At 40.0% G+C, this 20,563-nt stretch overlaps 1 protein-coding gene across 2 annotated transcripts; it reads right to left on the bottom strand.

The window, feature by feature from the left end:
* Positions 1 to 1,822: 1,822 nt before the first annotated feature.
* Positions 1,823 to 19,287, bottom strand: gfpt2 (glutamine-fructose-6-phosphate transaminase 2). 2 transcript variants are annotated; one of them, XM_068326150.1, is made up of 19 exons: positions 19,150 to 19,287; positions 18,007 to 18,114; positions 17,301 to 17,408; positions 16,648 to 16,773; positions 16,190 to 16,248; positions 14,558 to 14,692; positions 13,418 to 13,479; positions 11,636 to 11,715; positions 9,789 to 9,909; positions 9,444 to 9,607; positions 8,411 to 8,506; positions 7,966 to 8,063; positions 6,648 to 6,768; positions 6,314 to 6,471; positions 5,523 to 5,637; positions 5,204 to 5,331; positions 4,854 to 5,021; positions 4,551 to 4,712; positions 1,823 to 3,688 (listed from the first exon to the last, which is right to left on the bottom strand). In XM_068326150.1, the coding sequence occupies exons 1-19, from the start codon at positions 19,154 to 19,156 to the stop codon at positions 3,644 to 3,646; spliced, it is 2,061 nt and encodes a 686-aa protein (XP_068182251.1). In that variant the 5' UTR covers positions 19,157 to 19,287; the 3' UTR covers positions 1,823 to 3,643. The 2 variants fall into 2 exon arrangements, with proteins under 2 accessions (XP_068182251.1, XP_068182252.1); XM_068326151.1 differs by having other exon boundaries at positions 9,789 to 9,906.
* Between the last annotated feature and the right edge of the window lie 1,276 nt (positions 19,288 to 20,563).

Below are 20,563 nucleotides of genomic sequence, written 5' to 3'. Positions count from 1 at the left end.
ACTTTCTTCAATTGGATCACGTTAGACTAGTATAGGTTATACAGGAGGGCAACAGAACAGAGGTGAGGTGTGCTGCAGGTGTGACAGAGTAGTTCAAGGTAGAGATTGGACTGATCAGGGTTGCAGTGGTGATGGATAGGCTGACAGATGAAGTTAGACTGGAATCCTCATGGACCATGATGTTCACTAGTGACACTGTGATCTGCAATGGAGGAACATTTTGAATGTGTTGGAGAGGAGAGGCATGAAGATTAGCCAAAGTAAAACAGAATATCTGCATAAATGAAAGGAGTGGAGAAGGAAGAGCGAGGCCACAGGGACAAGAAATAGTGACGTTGGAGGCCTTTAACCCTCGAAAGCAAGCATAAGCAACAGCAGCAGGGAAAAACTCTCTCATTCAGGAAGAAACTCTGGGCAGGACCCAGACTCTGGAGGGCAGCCATCTGCCTTGACCAGTTGGGTGGAAAAGAAATATAATGGAGATAGAGACAGGGCAAGGGAAAGAGAGAGACAGAGAACGAGTGGCAGATAGACCAGATAGAGTTGCTGTCTAAAGGTTAGATCCAGCTGCTGCAGTGGGGGTTTTGTTATAGAGTCAGTTTAGGTAGGTACATGGAAATAGAAAGATTACAGGGATATACGTGCACATAGTTCAGTTAAAACTATGAAGTATGCACTCTGAATGGACCTATATGTTGCTAATTAAAGTCATGACAATGTTTAGACAGGTACTAAAACCTGTCCTGTTGTTGATGTAGGATTATTTTAGTATATTTATGGACAACTGCTACTGAACTAGAGTGCTTCAAAATATTTTCATTAAGTGGGAAAAATAAGAACTCTAGATGGGTGCCCAGAGTGTCTAAAATTCACTCTCTGGACCTGTGTGTGTAATTATTCTATGTCAGGGTACCTTTCATCTATTCTGAATATACAATAATGTGATAAATCAAAATTCTTCCTTGATCTATACTTTGGTCCAGAGCCAGCTCAAAATGTAATTACTCTTTGTCTGCTTCAAGGACTACCTGTCTACACATTTTCATTGAAAAGCATTTTGAACATTTTAAAATATGTTAAAAAACAAACAGACTAACCGATGAAGGGTGATAAAAACACAACAACCTTACTGGAGGTAATCGCTCCAACAAATTGCATTTCACTATACAGTAAGTGCCATCTCATCAGCCTCTTATACTGTATTTGTTTTAAAGCTAGTATTGCTATGCATATTATTTATACACACACATATAGTAATATGCGAAAAAAATGTCACTGTAACCTTTGTGCAGTAACTGAGCATATGCAAGATGTTATGACTGCTCCAGCGGCGCTTAAATCATAAAATTGACCAGAAACAACCCTTGAAAGGAATAACAAAATGAACATTAACAAAATTTGGACTGTTCTCAAGAACTGACAAAGAGGTGTGCAAAGATGCATGCCTATTGGACCAAGTTGACGGATTAAAACAACAATGTACCAGAATAAAATAATTTAAATTGATTTGTGACATGCAAAGTATGAATTGGTTGACAATGTGCTGCAATGAGAGAGATGTTGTTGATTTAGGGGATGGGAACCTTACAAGCCAATGGCTTCTACCGTCAACCCTTTTTTTTCTTTTCGGATGTTGTTGTTGATGTTCCAACACTGATGAAAGTAAAATCTGTTGTAATAACATGTCTGGAAAGAAGAAAATAAACTGAATAAATAAATAAATAAATAAATATAACATAATGTGGCGTTTCTTTCTATAATATACTGTGTACACTATATTTTAGGAAGGAATTAACTGCCAAAAGCAAGGTCACACTTTGGTAGAATGTTTTCTTTGTTTATTGATTGATAGTTCCTGTTCATGTCTATAAAACATACAGTATAAAATATAATCATAAAGATACAAAATCAAGCCTTCTCTGAAGCCCCTCAAATAAAAATCAGATAAATATAGAATATCATCATCATCATCATCATCATCATCATCATCGTCATCATCATCATCATCATCATCATCATCATCATCATCATCATCATCAATGGCTGAGAAAACAAAACTTACCGAAAGCCACAATGTATTATTTATTTGTTGCATGAGTGCTCTTTTAACATTTTTGCATGTTTATCAATGGGAATGTTCTACACTGTAATTAAAGTATGGTATATAGAAATGCTTGACAAATGTCTTGTGCTCCACCAACTGGAATTCTGTTTAACAGAATAACCACACAACGTAGTTTAAATTAAAATGATATCACAATAAAATTGAGCAGACGTGCAACAACAAACAAATCTAATTAAAGTTAGATTACAGAACTTTGTTGTGGTAGCTTTTGCTAAAAAACATTTTTTATGGGATGATGACTTTTCATAATTCAATAAACTCTCTGGAATAAAACTGTTGCTAAAATTTCAATTATGCAATGAGTAAGAAGTAAGAGAGATAAAAACAGAATAAGAAAAGAACAAAACAGGCAAAGAATCACCTCAGTCATGATTGTGTACATTCATAATGCACATATGGTCGTTATATTGCACTACTGTAAACACTTCATAATAATGCTTTTTCACTATGCCTCTTGTATATGTTTTTGGCTCAACTTGAGATAAGACAAAAGGCATGGTGTTTTGCTTTGGATTGGTTAGTGTTGTTGTCATAGATTGTTCTGCAAAGGCCTGAATGGCACTGGTACTTCCTCAGCAGTGTATTGGTCGAACTTCACATTTCTCTTTTTTTTAAAAATACATCAGTTTATCATATACCGTTCTCTCACTCACACCTTCATCATAAACATTTGTACATACTCACATAAAAATCAGCACATGAACAGACGAACAAACAAACAGACACACACACACACACACACACACACACACACACACACACACACACACACACACACACACACACACACACACACACACACACACACACACACACACACACACACACACACACACACACACACACACACACCAGTTTGCGAAGATATCCTTGGTATTAATTATGGCCTAATGAAACCCTAACCTCAACTGTAACCAATACATACCTAACTGTAATCTCATTAAGAGTGCATTCACATCTTTGGACCAAAGCAGAATTTCTCTGACATTTTTAGTTCTATTCTTAGTGCATGATGGTATTTATAACATAGAAAAAATATATAAGAAATAGAAGCCATATTTTAATGTCTGATTTGTGATTTCTTAACTGCACCAGAGTTAATTTGGAAATGGACAGAGACCTGAGATCTGTTCAGGTGCATTGATCCTTTTTGGTATGCACCAATGTTCAGGTAGAAGCATTCACATTAGTTTAAATGAGCAGCACACCAATCCGATTTGGCTAGTGTGAATGTGTACAAGTCTTTTGTCCCCACAAGGACTACTGGTCCTAACGAGTTTTATATTCATACAGGAAAAGATCCACAATGGGTGAAACACACACTCACACACACACACACACACACACACACACACACACACACACACACACACACACACACACACACACACACACACACACACACACACACACACACACACACACACACACACACACACACACACACACACACACACTGTAGATTAACTGCTCAATTGCACTGAAAATCTCAACATATTCCTCTGCTGTCCTTTGTTATCACTCCACTGTCACAGACTTGGCCAAATTTCTGGGAAAGTCAACCTGCAAAAAGAAGAAGTAGATTGTTTGGGATAATATCTTCTAATTCAGACTATGGCTGCACTTTCTGTTTTTTACACTTAATTTTACACACCGCTAGAGATGTGCTGCATGTAATTTTGTCTAAAATTATGTTACACAAAGACTGCATTCATTTCCCTCTTCAAGCTGAAACAGATATAGGAATTTACAAAAAGATAACATTTCAAAATAATTTAAACAATGATACACAAATCATTGATTATTTCCTGTAAATAATATATGTAAACTATGAAAACTGAGATATTTTAAGGCAAAGGTGAAAACATTTCATTTAAAAAACATACTGGTCACATGCAGATAGTTGCTTTAGTCTAAGCAGATAATTTATTATTTTACTCCAGTTTTTGTATTTGTATTTTGCCTTTTATGAAGGTCCTTGTCAAAATGCACGGACTCCTCCCTGTCAAATGGACAATTCTCCCACCAAATTACTCCAGAAGTTTTGTATAATTCAGCTAACAATCAGAAAATATGCAAACAAACGTGGGAGAAAAAAGAACCTTCTAGGCAGAAGTCATAATTAGCCTAAGATCGTCATTGTAATTTGAGTCATGATGCTGTGTTTTAATGAAACATGAGTTTATAATATGTAAGAATGACAATTATGACCACAACATGTTATTATGAAAATGCTGTTAGATAAAATCACACAAAACGACTTAGTTATAGTCATGTTTGATCTCTCTTTCTCTTGAGTTAAGATCATTTACTAAATTACCAGAACAAAGCTCTCAAAAATGTACAAGGTTTTGGTAATAAAAAAGCATAATTCAAGTGAGAATTTGTAGTGATAACCTAAGCCAAAAATGTGTCAGTTGCTTACATCAAATCCTCGCAGAACGGCCAAGTGGAAGGAGAGAAGCTGCAGGGGGATGACACTGAGGATGCCTTGCAGACAGTCCACAGTATGTGGTAACTCAATGGTCTGGTAGACATTCTTTGTCATCTCAGGATCATCCTGGCTACATAGGATGATGGGCCGACCCTGATGGAGGCAAAGTCACAAGCAATATTATCCATAGCTATTTACTAAATTCATCTTGTTGGATTTGTCGCATGTCTTAAAGCATCTGCTTTAGTGACAGCAAGTTTTATTCTACATGAAATACAGTTTTCAGCAACCTACCGATCTGGCAATGACTTGTTGCAGAGCATTGTGACACTTGGAGTAGCAGCCGTCTCTCATAATTATCATAATGACTGGCATGTCTTTGTCAATGAGTGCCAGAGGACCATGCTTCAGTTCCCCAGCCAAGATACCCTCTGAGTGCATGTATGTAATCTCTTTGATTTTCTGTATTAGAATAATGAAAATTAAACATTTTTGATAAATTATCATGCAAAATAACACATATACTACAACAAACATTAGAACTGTTATTTCATTAAAACCCTCCACTTGGTTCTTATATTTTATATTATCTTTAGAGAGATGATTTTGAGATTTTGGATAGACGCTGCACATTCTAAACTCACCAGCGCCCCCTCGAGGCAGGTGGCATAGTGGAAACCTCTGCCCATGACCAGTAGGGACCTTTGCTGATACAGTTCATTGGCGATAGCCTTGATCTTATCATTCAGAGCCAATACCTTCTTAATCAGCTCTGGGTGCAGAAGAATGAGAATTGTGGCCAGAGTTTAGGTACAGTGACATTATGACTAAACAAATATATTTTTATTTCCTTATTTGCTAGTGGATGAATATCAGCATTTATCAACATTTAAAAATGCTATATAATCATGTAGAGAACAGAGAGCATTGTGCTTGTGATTTATTGTTCTTTGCTGGCCTGACCTGGTAGCATCCTGAGGCCATTAATGATGTCGAGTCTTCTCGCTTGTAGGGAGAGCCTGTCCTCACTCATCATCAGAGCAAACATGATGAGGGCCACAAACTGACTGGTGTAGGCCTGGATCACACACACAAGAAATACCCATATAACCTTAAGCTGTTCTGAACTGTGTTTATAGCAGATAGATATGTGCTATCATGCAGAGAAAATGACAACTAGGATTCAGAGCAGGATTCCCTCTCTTGGGTGTGTGCGTGTTTGTGCGTGCATGTGTGCGTGTATAATGTTAACTCCAAAAAACTAAAGCCTTTGTCTGGATTTAAGTTAATAATCTGGACTTGACTTATTCTTGGAAAGAAATAGTTTTGAATATCCTTATTTAAGGAAACACAGTTTGGACCTTACATATAAAAATGTAATTGCGTGAAAAATAAAATCTAGAAATGAATTTACTTGGCAAAGCTGTGTAACTGTGAGAAGTAACAAGCATCTAGCAAACTCAGTGGGTGTGGGCACACAATGGATCCCGGTACATGTTGGTACATGTTGGCACTGAGCTACAGAGTAAAGATCTCCAGCTATCCAGTTTTGGTTAGTATAGAATACACTGAGCAACACGAGAGAATGAGCTAGTTGAAGTATGAAGAAGTTGTGTACTTTGCATATTGCTTTAACCATATTCTAGAATTTTGCATGGGTGGGGACATTAGTAGCAAGTGCAATGAAGATCCTGGCAAAACTCAGTGTGGCAGAAAGACTCAATCAGAGGAACTTCCAGCACATTAAACAATACCTTAGTACTGGCCACTCCGATCTCAGGCCCAGCATTGACGTGGACTCCACAGTCTGTTTCTCTGCAAATGGAACTGCCTACAGTGTTGGTAATACCAACTGTAAGAGCACCGTGTTTCTTGCAGTAGCGTAATGCCATCAATGTGTCTGCTGTCTCTCCTTAAGGGATAAAGAGGAAAAATAATTCTATGATTACAAGGAAAATTAGCATTCATAAGGTCCAAGAACAAGACAGATTAAAAACACTTTCACGTGGGTTCCCAGCTGATATTATAGTGTAAAACATATTTATGACTGTTACATTAGCACCTAAGGCTTTTGTCTGGTGTATTCACCTGACTGACTGATGAAAAAGCAAACATCATCTCTGAAAACAGGCGTGTTGCGGTCCAGGAAGTCACTCGCTAGCTCCACCATGACAGGAAGTTCCGTCAACTCCTCCAGGAGCTGTCTGGTCTGAAAATTAGGAATACAAGTGTTTTTGTTTTACTACCAGCACCACTAAATCAAATTTTGACAACAAAATTCACAAATTCAGTTGATTTGACAGTACTCCAGCCATCTACAACTAAATCAAAAACCAACATTGCATGTTCTTCACCACCATTCCTTTAGATGGCACTGTTTTTAAAACTGACTGACATGATTCTATCAAGGAAATTACTGAAGGGCTTAGAAACACTTAAAAAAAACATTTTTACACAATTTTAATGATTCTTATAGAGAAATTATTTTTCAATTCTCAAATATCACACACAGGCCTGAGCGCACTGAGCGTCCTGCTCAATGGAACAACAGTAGTGTTCAGGAGGTGAACCAGCACCTCTCCAACTGCCAGTCTACACTCCATATTTTTGGTCCTTGCTGACCAGTCCAAAAACCAAAACCTAACAAATTGAGCTACTGACGCCCATTTCTGGTAAACATTGCCATATACTGTATAAGCAGCATCCAGTAATAGAGCTGAATTCCCTGGGCCCGAGCTCATCTGAGATCAACTAACACAAAGTGGAACATTATACTGCGGTCTGACAGGGTCCATATTTTTGTAATTGGAATATGTGGATGCCGTGTCCTTCATATCTAAGATGAAAAGGACCACCCAGATTGCCATCTGTGATGGCATTGGGCTACATTTGTGCCGCTGGCATAAGTCAGCATAAGTTGTTCACATCTGTGAACAAACCATAAATGCAGATTTTGATGCTGCCATCCAGATGTTTTTTGCAGGGAAATCGCAGCGACACAAACACGCCACAGCCCACCAAACAAAGTGTCTGTTACAAGAGTGGGGCTTCATAGAGAAAAATATGCAAACAATAGGCCTGCACTCATCTACTTCTCACTGAAGATGAAGACAAAAAAAAAAAAAAAAAAGGTGGTGTACAGTGGTCAAAATCTCTCTAGTTTTCCAGAAATATAAAATAAAGCACAATTAACTTTGGACATTAAATAGCTTATCTTTGTACCACATTAACTTAAATATACTGTAAATTGACAGACACATGTAAATCATCACATTTGAATGGATTCACATTTTGCACAGAATGCAAACTTATTTGGAATCTTGGTTGTACAATTACAGTAGGGTAATAACAATATTTCAAAATTTGTGTCACTCTGTTTATTCAGATTTTGAATATCTCTACTCACAGCCACTGCAGCATGGAAGCTTGTTCCACACCCAATCAAGATCAGCCGTTTGCAGCGTTTGATTTCTTTCAGGTGATCCTTAATTCCCCCAAGAACAACTGAGAAAGTAAATGACAGTTACTCTAGTGATATTTAATATACGTATAATTGACTAAACCAACTAACGTGTATTTACAACATACATGAAGCATCAAATCTTTGCGATCTTTTTATGTGTACAAATACAACAGTACCAAGGATGTTTACTCAGTTATGATACAATAAAGTAAGGATGGGCATTTAAACAAGAAGCCTGAAGTAGATCATCAATCAAACCCTTTGTTCAAATACAAAGAACAGATCCTGAGTCCTGAATTAGTTCCTGTAAATAATAACTCAACATGCACAGATGCAATATAAGCCTTGAGCCTTGACGGGCTTTACAGGTTATAATAAAAATGGTCACCTGTGCTGGTGTCAAAACAAATCCGGCCTCTCATGGTGTTTACGACTGACTCTGGCTGCTCAAAAATCTCCTTCTGCATGAAGGCATCAAAGTTGCCTGTAAAAACGAGGAGCTTATTTATAGATCAGATTCAAGAGGTAAGACAGAAAGGCTGGTCTGCAGTTAAAGTGGCTGAGAGGTGTTTGCTTCCACTTGAAGCCAGCAGAGGGCAAACAGGTCTCAGCCTACACACTAGTCTTCACAGTACTGCCTGTCTGTAGCATGAGAAAGCAAAAACAAAGTACAGTGGTACCTCTACTTACGAAATTAATCGGTTCCGGAAGAAATTGCGTAAGTAGAAAATTTCGTAAGTGGAGACGCATTTTCCATGCAAATGCCCTAATCTGTTCCAAGCCCCCATTTTTATGCTTTATATGGCTCCAGCTCCCCGTGACCCGCTACGGTGGACAAAAATGAATGAATGAACGAATGAACGAATGAATGAATGAATGAATGAATGAATGAATGAACAAAATAAATGTTTTATAAAGCATAAAAATGCATCAAAACATGTAACAAATACATGTTACAATTAGATTATTACACAATAAATGAGAGTTGTGCATGATGTAAAAAATAAAGATTAGAGTAAAGAATAGCGAATGCTCGAAAAGTTAATACAGTATATTTGCGCAAAACTATCAGAACACCTCACGGGTCAAGAGCCAAATGACGAAGACCCTGCATAAACACTGATCTAGCTCCACACAGAGGTCCCTCTTAGCCAATGGGATGCCAGAAGGATACTAGGTAATAGTCATTGGCAGAGCAGCTATGAGAATGGTGCGTTCAGGTACCTGTGGGAGCTGCGAGTATCAGCCGATACTGTATTTTTACCTTACGTAAGTCGAAATTTCTTTCGTAACTAGAGACAATATTTTCCTGCTAAGAAATTTCGTAAGTAGAAAACTTCGTAGGTAGAGACATTCGTAAGTAGACATACCACTGTATTCTTCTCATATCCACTGTATAACAAAATGCTGCAGTGCCAAACCTTTCATGATCTGTTGCAGCTCCATCTGCAGGGTCTGGATTGCCCTCACTGGGTTCTCGCCGGCCTGTCGGTTTACCCTGTGGATGGACAGTTTGCCATGGGTCACCAACGCGATGTCATCGTCTTCCATGTATAAAACCTTGTTGGTGTGCTCGATGATGGCGCTATGGGCACAGACAAGATAGATCAAATGACACAAAGATGATGACTATCAGTTTTACTTTTGCAAAGTACTTTGGTTTTTTCCGATTAATTTTACTTGTAAATATCAGTTACAAGTAAAAATCCGCTGACGTGGTCCCATGTAGTCTTCACCAGAAAACCCACTGACTACTGGCGTCTCACCTGGCATCAGACGCAAAGTAATACTCCACAGCACAGGCATCCCCCACAGAGTTGATGGCTTTAGAGCAGTCGGGACGGTTATGGCTGTTCTTCTCCTGAATTCCTTCCTTAAAGTGAGCTACTGGGTCAAAAGTCAGAGGTCATGGGTCAGAGGTCACATAGTGACTTAAGTGACTAAAACAATCAAGATGTGTTCATGACTTGAAGTCTTCCTCTAAACTTTCAGATGTAGTCAAGTGACCTCTTCATTTTGTAATGTAATGGAAAATGTAACAAAGGCTACAAAAGGCTAATGAAGTGATGGCAGAACAGGAAAAGAAAGGCCATACACACTTGGGGATGTTAGCAGGACTTTAGTTAAAACAACTAACCACTTTTAAAGATGGTATCTAATAGGGATAGTAGTTACTACATGTCATAAAGACCTTTAACACTGCTCATCATTGGTTTCCTTATGGCTCCAAGCTGCCTACATCTGCTTTAAACTTTGGACTGATACGACTTGAGCCATTAAGAACCATAAATTTAAGTAAACAGATAAGACAGTGAAGACAATTCTTCTCACATTAGAGACAATAAGTAACAACAGGAAATGAATGGAAATGCTCATGATAAATAACTACAGCATGAGTGTCTGTAAACCAACAAGAGAAACTGCCTCTTTGGTACCTTTCCAGTCTTGTATTTGGAAACAAATGGACCGCTATTCTCTAAAACTACACAAAGAACTCTGCAGCAACACAAATGGCCGGTAAGGATTGTTTTAAAATGAATGATTGCACAATGATTACCAGAAACACAAAACATGTTGTATTACTTCTGCAGTGTCCCAAGAGCATCACTTTGACTGAGTTAGTGTGGATTAGCTGCAGCACATCAGAGAAAATCAATAGTCCAAAAACATTACGCTGTATTTCAGGGAGATATCAAGGAGAGAACTTGCTCTGACGAGAAACATGTTTTGAGGCTACTGACTGAGGCTACTTTCTGCTTATCTTGCTGAACCAAATGTGTTTAAACAGATACTTTATTCCTCTGAGCTACAGAGTGCCACTGTCACCCAAAATGCTCAAAACTTTTATCAGAAGGCACAGGGTTTAACTTGGTGACATGCTCCTTCACTATGACGAAGACAGGCATAGTAGGTTATTTAGACTCCATCCCACCAATGCAAATCTGATGCTGAAAATACTCTGTAGCTCACCATATCAGTGGCTGAAAGCCTTCTCAAACAAATATTTGCTCATGTTTCAGTTTACTCAAAATGACTGAGTTTACTGAAAAAGGAACGATTTAACCTTTAAAAAAACACCAAGTACTGTATATATTCAATCACGACCCATTTTCAAGATTTACAACCTAAGTATGAATACCTCCCTTAAGAAAGTGCTGAGGGATGGATTAATAAATTGATGGTTGGTGGCTTGGATGAGTAATAAAATATGGTGAAGGATTTCACAATTTAACAATGGGGGGTCGGTCTGGAAGTCCAAGAAGTCCGTACTGGATTTGTTTTTATTTTTTTACTACGTTGTGACCAAGCAAAAAATTTCATGGGGCAGAATGTCTTAATTTGAAAACCTTCTTGAGCAATAAAACTGTGATTGTTGGAATATCTTTATGATCCCCAGATAGACAGATAGTGACAGATGATTCTTGGCTGGAACAAGATCTTGAACGCCTTTAGGTGTATGAATCTGACCTGACAGGAAGAATGTTTCTACCTAATGTATTTCTGTGCATGTGTGTGTGTGTATGTGTGTGTGTGTGTGTGTTGGTGTGCCTGTGTGAATTTATACGGATGGAGGGTACATTTTAAGTTGCGGTGAGAGAGGAACAGAGCTCACCACTGTTGTACTGGATGGGGATGTTATCGGTCAACAGCTCATGCTCACTTCGCACACCAATGAGCAGTGGGCTTCCTCTCCTACCAGGACAGGAATGGAGGGAGGAAGGGACGGAACATGGGAGAGTGGAGAGAAAGTAAGAGTGAGATGACATGAAAAGTGCATTAATCCAATGTTTTTAAATTATTATGTGCACATTTCTGAAGAATACTTTGTCTCTGTGCTGAGAGCGGCCCGGAAATCTTCTCACGCTAAATCTCTTGTGAAATGTCTAATCTTCAAAATTTCCCAAGTAAGCCTATCCTCCATTTGCTTATATCCCTCTTGAATTTCCTCATAGTTTCTGGACCAGGCCACTGCTGCCACATTGGCTGCTGGTTTTGTGTTGTCTCTTTTTGGTCGTGAAGGCAGAGAAGGTGCAACCAGATCCCATAAGTGAGTGAGGAGGGTGTGAAAAGAGTAACCTTAAAGTACAGGATCTCTTTATAAGCTCGTCTTGTTATTCAATGCAAAACAAATCTCTTCGCAGTGAGGAATTATGAAATCAACTCTTGAGAATCTGCATCCACACACCTCTCCTTATTTCTCCTCTTACCGTCTGGATCACTCTTTTTTTTTCTTCTCTGCTTAGTGTTTCTCAGGGACTTGGCTGTGCTGACGTAAGGCAACTGGTTGTTTTAAGGGGTGTGGGGCTGGAAGAGGGAGGCTTGCAAACAAAAAACATATGGTCTCTACCCAATACAATATTTACCATGCAGGAGGGAGAGATGTGAAGTAAAGGGATGTAAGAAAAGCGAGGACAACTGACGTCAAAGAGAGGATGATAAAAAGGAAGAAGAACAAAAGATTTTAGAAAAAGAGAGAAAATGAAACATGAAAAACAGTAAAAGTCCAGCTGGGAAATTGAACCTTGGAAAGAAAGGGTGGGTGGTGACGAACATTACTACATAATTACAAACATTCCTCCATACAGACATCCCGTGAGGCAATTCTGACTATTCAACATATTAATCACAAAAGTAAACCCACTTTAACCAAAGCCGGACGATACGCAATACAACCATCAGCTCTCACAATCTTTTCTCACACAAAACACACTACACTACATATAGCATATGCAAATAAATTAGGTTTATGGTATTTATTCCAAGGAAAAGCCTTGTACTGTCACGACCACCGTTTTCTTTAACTACCACTAACTACCCTCTTATCTCCTTTCTTTTTATTGTCCTTCTGCCCTCCTCCTCTTACTCCAAAGCACCAACAATCTCCCATCCCCCCATCTATGACAGCTTACTGAACCAGGCAAGTAATAGGGACAAATAAAGTGATCAGAAATGACCAACCAGGAGTCTTTCTGGACAGGCTATTTCCTGGAGACGCAACAGGAAACTCTCTAGTCTGTCCGTTAATGACTCACAGAGAAGCCAGTGTAGAGCCAGCAGCCCAGAGGCCCAGGAATGAGAGGGGGAATCTGGATTCAGACTTAGCCCTGCTCCCCTCTCAGCCTGGTTCCTCAGACACAGATAAGACTGACGCATGCTTGTAGGCAGGAACCTTCTCTTATTCATGCGTTGCTTGATAAACAGTCTGATTGCTCATTATCATAAGCATGTTCACAACATGTCTCATTTAATAGATGTTAAGACGCGATGCCTGGGTAAAAGATGCCTCCTCCAATCATATCTGTTTGCTGCTCATAGCAGGGGTGATTCTTTTACAGTGTTTGTGTGTGTGTGTGTGTGTGTGTGTGTGTGTGTGCGTGGGCACACGTGCACTAACCTGGTGGACACAGCCTCCCCAGGGAAATGACGGCTTTTAAACACCAAAGCGAAGGCCCCCTCCTGAGACAGAAAGAAGCAGAGGAAACACTGAGTTTACATTTTGGGGGATGAAAGAGTGAAATCAATCCTAAAGTAGATTGTGAGGCCAGATGAGGACAAGCTATACAACGTATAAAGATGACTGTGTGAGTTTGGACCTTCATTACTGCAAAAGGTATGTGACCTGAGCAGTTTTTGAGAGTACAAACCAACATTTCTTTGAGTCGTCTGGCTCTGTAGGTTTTGGTTTTGGCCAAGGGGGTGTGGGTGAGGGTTGGGAGGCAGTGGGGTGGGGGGGTGCTACGAGAAATAAGACTTCCATTGTACAACATCAACTGTGTTTCTAAAGCACTGACAGCAATGTTGCCTGTGGTTTTTAGAAGCAGAGCTGGCGTTGAGTGTGTTTGTGTGTGCCGTTGAGAGTAGGGGGGTAAGCATGGAGCAGGAGGCGAGGGGAGGGTGTCATGGTCATGAGGCTCGTCTATCTGGTTCCCATTATTTTAAATCCAATGGAGCTGCTTTTTGCCTCTTCGGTGCTTGTGTGAGTACCCACTCCGACCACATGCGTGAGGCTCTGGGGAACGACAGTTGTTCAATGGAAAAGAGAATCGTGCTCAGTCTCACCCAAAAACTTTTTACAAGTGATGACATCACCTATGATGCTTCTCGGGCGGTTGCTCTACAGTGACTGTGTGTAAAGTTTTACCGGATAGGAAATTCATGCAGTTTCCCCCCATTCCTGAATGAACAAATGTGTGTGTGTGTGTGTACGTGTGTGGGGGGGTGTATGTGTGTATGACTGGTCATAACACACACATTCTATGAAACATGATGCTGCTCTTCATAGCTACCAGGAGGCTGGAAACAAAACTTTCCACCTCCTGACATAAAGCCAGATGAAAAAGTTAACTGTGAGGTGACTTTTTGGTGGAAGAATGAACCAGAAGTGACACCCTGACATCCTGCAGTATCATTGTAAAAGAAAGAGTAGTGTACTGACACCATCTGTGCTGCTGTAAAGTGGGTTAATGTGGTTCGTGGCGTGTTCGCAGTCACTGTTTGTAAGTCATATTATGAGTTGTTTGTATGAGGCACTCACCAGCTGCTGAATGACCCTCTCTACCAGGGTGGAGAAGGTGATGCTGTCACTCTCTCGGTTGTCATAAATGTATTTGATTAATTTTGGAATAACTTCTGTGTCCGTTTCCGATTCAAACTCGTATCCTTTGGTGATCTGAAGATATGAGATTCAGCTTCCATTAACATCAATAGAAATACACTGAGTATAAGCACCATTACATTAATTCTCACTTTTCATTCTTGATTTCAGTGCTCAAGTTTGACTGCAGCCCTCATATGGAAAAAAGGTTTATTAAACACTGCAAAACAAACAGGTCTGTGCAAATATAGAAATGACACCTTCCACCTTGGCAGTAAAGGTAAAAGGTGTCCACTTTTAGTTGCAAATTAAAGGAAATTTAAATTACGCTCATACAACAATAATTTTGGTCAAACATCTCATATCCAGAATCAAACATCTCATGGGGCGGCAGTGGCTCGGTAGAGCACATGTCTCGTAGACAGATCGCCCCAGCCATCGGTGGATTGAGTCCCGCTCCCGCCACGATGCCACCAGGAGTGTGAGCTGACGGCGGGAGGTGTCAGCTCACCTCCCAGCCACTGCCGAGGCGCCCTTGAGCAAGGCGCCGTCCCCCCTACAAGCTGCTCAATTTGGGGTGCGTTCCAGAAGCCGCTGCACATCACTCTGCATCCTAATGCGTGTAGTTTGATGTGCGTGTATTAACTGCATGCTTATAGGCCACCTTGTGTGCTGTGTTCAGGGGGCCTGTATACTGTTGAAAAAACTAACCTGAGGGACTCTGTAATTTCCCCTTGCGGGATCAATAAAGTATACTTCTTCTTCTTCTACTAATTAAATGAGGATGTCCTCAATTGATCAGGGACAGTAACTGTTACTGTTTATTATCAGGCATTAGACAGACAGACAGACAGACAGACAGACAGACAGACAGACAGACAGACAGACAGATGCTATATAGACTGAAGTTAGACTAACAGACAGTCATTAGATGGACAGACAGCTGTCAGATGGACAGAGAGTCATTAGACAGACTGTCATCAGACAGACAGACAGTCGTCAGAGAGACATTAGACAGACAAACATTAAAGAAGGGGCTATCAGTATAATTCCATACTTAATGTTCAATGTGCATAATCAACTTTGAACACATTTTATTAGTCTCAACAAACTGTTATTTAGAAACTCCACAATTCACCTTTGATGTAACTAGTAATGCTGGATGATGTCTGAATGTGTACAGTAGATCTACAGCTGGCAGCTGGATTGTGTGGCCAAAATATGATAAATAATCTTCTTCCTTTATTCCTGCTGCCGGATCATGACTGCAATGCTGTGGTTTTGCAGCTCTTCTGCTCAGAGTGGAATTCAATGGGTACATACCCTATGACACACCTATATCTTTACATTCGTATAACCTTTAGGCAAGAAAAGAGGAGCAGCACTACACTTAATCTTTTCTGACAGGTGTGAGGGATGGTGACAGGGCAGCTACAGTAGATGCTGACCAGAATGCAACCAAGGGTTGTCATGGTATTATGCTTTTTTTCCCCAACAGGTGGGTATTGAAAGGAACACAATTCAAAGTCATTTGTTTGTACAAGAAGGATTCCTGAAGATAACAAGACTCACCAGGTACTCCCTCAGCTCTTTGTAGTTGGTAATGATGCCATTGTGAATGACGACAAACTCTGTGAATAGGAGCCGAGAGGGAACTGATTAGACAAAACAGGCTAAAGGTCATAAATTTCATTTTCGTGACTCTTGAATAAATCAGCTTGCCTGTTCTCTCCTGATTTTGCTCATCTTGATTTAAACCTTGTGGTGTGAAAATCTTATCTTAGAACTGAACAACCCAACAATAGAACTAATCTTTACATCCTAAGTATGTTGTCATGCTAGTGTAAGCTTCCTCAGAGTAAGTGTTAGTCAGCAAAGTAATGCATGTCGCATCGCAGGCATTCAGGTGACGCATATTTTCAAAGTAATGTAGTAGAGCAGGAGGTCAACAGCAGCCTAACGTCACAATACCTAAACATATACTGAACTGCATACAGGAGCATACATGACAGCACATCTGTACGTATTACCATTATCTTTGTCGGAGCGATGGGGGTGGCTGTTGAGAGCGCTGGGCTCTCCGTGTGTGGCCCACCGAGTGTGAGCAAGGCCAAAGTGTGTGAACAGCTCCTCCTCCAAGTTCAGTGAGTCTTTTTCTGAACACAAAGAAAAACAAGAGTAGGACTTTACAGGGAACAAACGATATATAACGACTGCATGCCTTACAATCACTGTCAAAGTGTGAATTTGTGAAGCTTAAATTCCTGCTGTTCAAAGTCAGTTTGAGGTCATATCACCAGTTCATGTTTCATATATAGTATGATCAGCTATATATGTTATGTCACATTTATCTTATAAATGAACTGATATTCAGTGAAGTTAGTTTGATTTAGCTACATGAAGGCATACAAGCATAATATTTAAAAGTGAATGTAGGGAGCTTTAAAAGTTAAGAAAATGCATCTCAATTCATCAAAAGAGTGGGTTCATAGTGTCTCTGACTATTTCTAAGCAGGTCTTCAAATTAAGGATTAAAACATGACTGAGTGCATAAAAAACGCCTGAAAGGCTAAATGGATGATTGAAAAACATATTAAAATTGTGTTTTTGAGCAATAATCCTGAGAAATTAAGTTTACATAAAACCTGCTGTGATATATGTGCTCCAAATCAGCATAACTCACTGTATAGCTCCTCATCCAGAGCCTTGACTTTCCCCATCTTCTTGATCAGGCAGATTGTGTTGCCATTGATGTCAGTGGTTGCCTTCTTGGTTCCATCCACTGCGATACCTGATAAAAATAGTTGGAAATAATGTGAATTATTTCATAATATGGTAAGAAGAAACTAAAATCTTCCATGGACTTTGTCATGAAAAGCTGATGGGTATTTTAAGTGATCAACTGTTCCATAAAAGCCTGATAGGTTCGTTATTCCGTGAGTAGTGGTTACTATTTGTTAGCATTCAGCAGAAAATGTAAAGCAGTAGCAAAATAAACAAATCACGAAAACAGGGTGTCAACACAATATATTGTTTGACTGTGTAAACTGCCATCTCACTGTCGTTCAGCTGTTAGCATTAGTTGCTTTACAGGTTTTGTCTTCATTTCATTGCAATAACTGAATGAATGTAGGAGCCAGTTCTAAAGGCCCAGGTGTGCCTGAGACACCAGGAGCTACTGAGTCCCAGTTCAATGAGAGTCAAAAATATACTACACGTGTACAGTGATTCAACGCAAGATCACTCCATTAATTAAATAGACATAGTTGGTTGGCTGTCAAACATTTCATAGATCCCATACATAAGGATATGGGATGCAGGTGCTGCCAAGGAGCACTAGAAGCTTTTGTGTATTGTCTGTGTGGTAAAACTGAAGCTGGGTGTCTTACCTGCTGAATCATACCCTCTGTACTCCAGTCTCTGCAGTCCCTTTATCAGCGTCTCAAATATCTCCTTTCTGGTGCGAGGCACTTGGTAATTCAGGTAGGCAAAGATCCCTTTGAGAGGAGGATAATAAGAACTTGAATCCTATGACGTGGTCAAATATAATAAAATATACACACGGACAAAAACAAAGAAGCAAAGCAGCGACCAGGAGTACAGCTGTGTTTTATCATGGTCAATGGATCTGGTTCATTAATACAAGGAGGAGCATGGTTGATAACACTGTCTGCCAACCATACAATATTTTCATTGCATTTATTATTTAACACAAGCTTTGAAAAGACACACAACAGACCTGATAAGACTCCAGAAGTAACATCTCTACCATAAACTGCATTTTATGTTAGCGATTATATTGGAGCCTGTAGTTAATGCTTGTCCTTATATACCTGTATACGTGTGTGTGTGTGTGTGTGTGTGCGTGCGTGTGTGCGTGCGTGTGCGTGTGCGTGTGTGTGTGTGCATAGGAATGTCCCGACAGCTCTCCTCCTGTGGGCACACAGCTGGCCATTGACGGACGCACATTGAACGCAGTGTTGGATCAGCCAAGAACTTTCCCCGCAGCTTTGGCCTCTTCCTTGTAGACATGAGAAGTCGAAGAACTATTAAAGATTTACTCTCGGCTGTAAACGTCACTGTTGCGTAGTGGGATTAGTCAGACTGCCGAAAGCTGGGATATTGGTTGTTATTCCAGTTTTAGTGGTTTTAATGGGTGGATCGGGGTCATTTCGTGAAGAAATGTAATAATTTGCTTGATTTTGTGACAGCTAAGTTGCCTGTTGAATCTGCACCACTGAGTGAACACACTGACACGTAGCAGTTAAAGCTCTCTGAGTATCCATACAGACACCCACAGACAAACGTGTGTCAAAACGTCGTGTTTGGATATGATAAAAACCATAACAAGGTTGCAATAACTACGTAATAACTACACTATGATCTGATAACCAGAATGCCTCGTTGTGATTCCTCGGGTTCGGTGAAAACGGCGTCACGGCAATGGGTACCGTGGAAGCCCGTGCGTAAAATGCGCGCAGTTTCTTCCAGCAGGTTTTCCAAGATAAGAACACGACAAAAAGGAAACTTACCACACATGGTTAGAGTTTATCCACTTTGTTTGACACCTTTCTCTGAGAAAATGACTTGTAGTTTCCCGGTTGACGTGATGCTTCTCCCTCTGCCGTGTTTCAAAGCGACTGCGCACTCCCACTGGCCATTTAAATAGCGTTTGGAGAGGAGGAGGCGACCCGCCTCCTGTCAACACCGTGTTGGTGACTCGCAGAAAACAACTCCTAATTTTGAATTAATGGACGTCTGTTAGCATCAAAACAACGTTTTAACTCGTCGGTATTCACTGAGTGTTTACCTTTAGTGGACAGAACGATAGGGGATGGTTCCTCTCGTCCACCCGTGGAGCTTGACATCCCGGTATGTGAAGTATGAGAGACTTAAAACAGCCTTTAAACAGCCTTTCATTTGTCATTCATTTTTCATTGTTCGTTTATTTGATAAAGGTCTGCCTCTAACGTCAATGAGTGATCTTGAACTGTGTACATCGATCTCATGGCTTGTGAAGGAAGTAACTGAACTTTAAATGAAACAGATTTACTATTATATTCTAACCTTGTTTTGGTTGATCACTAATCTCCCAATGAACTACCTTTGATTAAAAGTTAATTTGAAAGCAATAGTCATGCAGAATAATCATGCAGAATTTAACTTCCTCGCACTGTCTGGTCTATTCGTGTAGAGTTTTCTTGTCATTTGGAATGGATGCTGGACAGCACAGCCAATTGATTGGTGGGAAGCCTATTATCTCCTAGCAACAAGAAGATTCTGGGTTTGAGTCTCGACTGAGAGTTTTTACATTGAGAGCAGGTTCCTCCCGTGACCTGTAATAAAAACTTTTGTTTTTTTTTATTTTTTGGTAGTCATGTGCAGAGGAGGGACGCATCCCTTAAAAATAATGTTATCCTCTTCCTGTCAGCAACTCCCCCTAGATTGTCCAGATTAACAAGTTGTTGACCTGGTAGCATCCCCGATGACTTTGTTTCCTCCCTGGCACAGAAATCACAGCACACTGACTAACACTGACTGGTGGAACATCTGCAGCAGCCTATAGACTGAATGATCTGAACGTCTTCCTACCCTGTCCTACCCTGGAACCGGCCTCAGTGGTTCCTATTTGGTCCAAATAAATGGGTAGTACATGGAAATCGAGGCTATCTTCACCTCCACCTCCATAAGTTGGGGACCTCTTCATGCAAGACCACCCTGATCTTCACTATGTTAGGCAGATTCACGTTATTAGAAAGCTCAATTTTTCTGACAAAATTTTCAGTTGTTCATGACAAACAGCATCAACATGTCTATTCATGTATATACTTAGATTTGACTAAGGAGCAGCAGCGTAGATGTCCAGAGCCACAAACACAAGAACAGATTTTAAAATACAAAAGTTTGTTTTAATTACAATTACAACACTAATAATAATAATAATAA

This window comes from Antennarius striatus, chromosome 10 (assembly GCF_040054535.1).
Source record: "Antennarius striatus isolate MH-2024 chromosome 10, ASM4005453v1, whole genome shotgun sequence".
In the NCBI taxonomy this organism is placed as follows: Eukaryota; Metazoa; Chordata; class Actinopteri; order Lophiiformes; family Antennariidae; genus Antennarius; species Antennarius striatus.
The sequence above is the reverse complement of the archived record's forward strand: the minus strand, read 5'-3'. Positions and strand labels throughout refer to the sequence as shown.

Excerpts from the sequence above, each read along its gene's own strand:
- gfpt2 (XM_068326150.1), bottom strand. Across the intron at positions 17,409-18,006 it reads CAGAGGGTATGATTCAGCAG|GTATCGCAGTGGATGGAACC; the intron begins GTAAGACACCCA and ends TATTTTTATCAG. Across the intron at positions 16,249-16,647 it reads TCGCTCCGACAAAGATAATG|AGTTTGTCGTCATTCACAAT; the intron begins GTAATACGTACA and ends TCCTATTCACAG.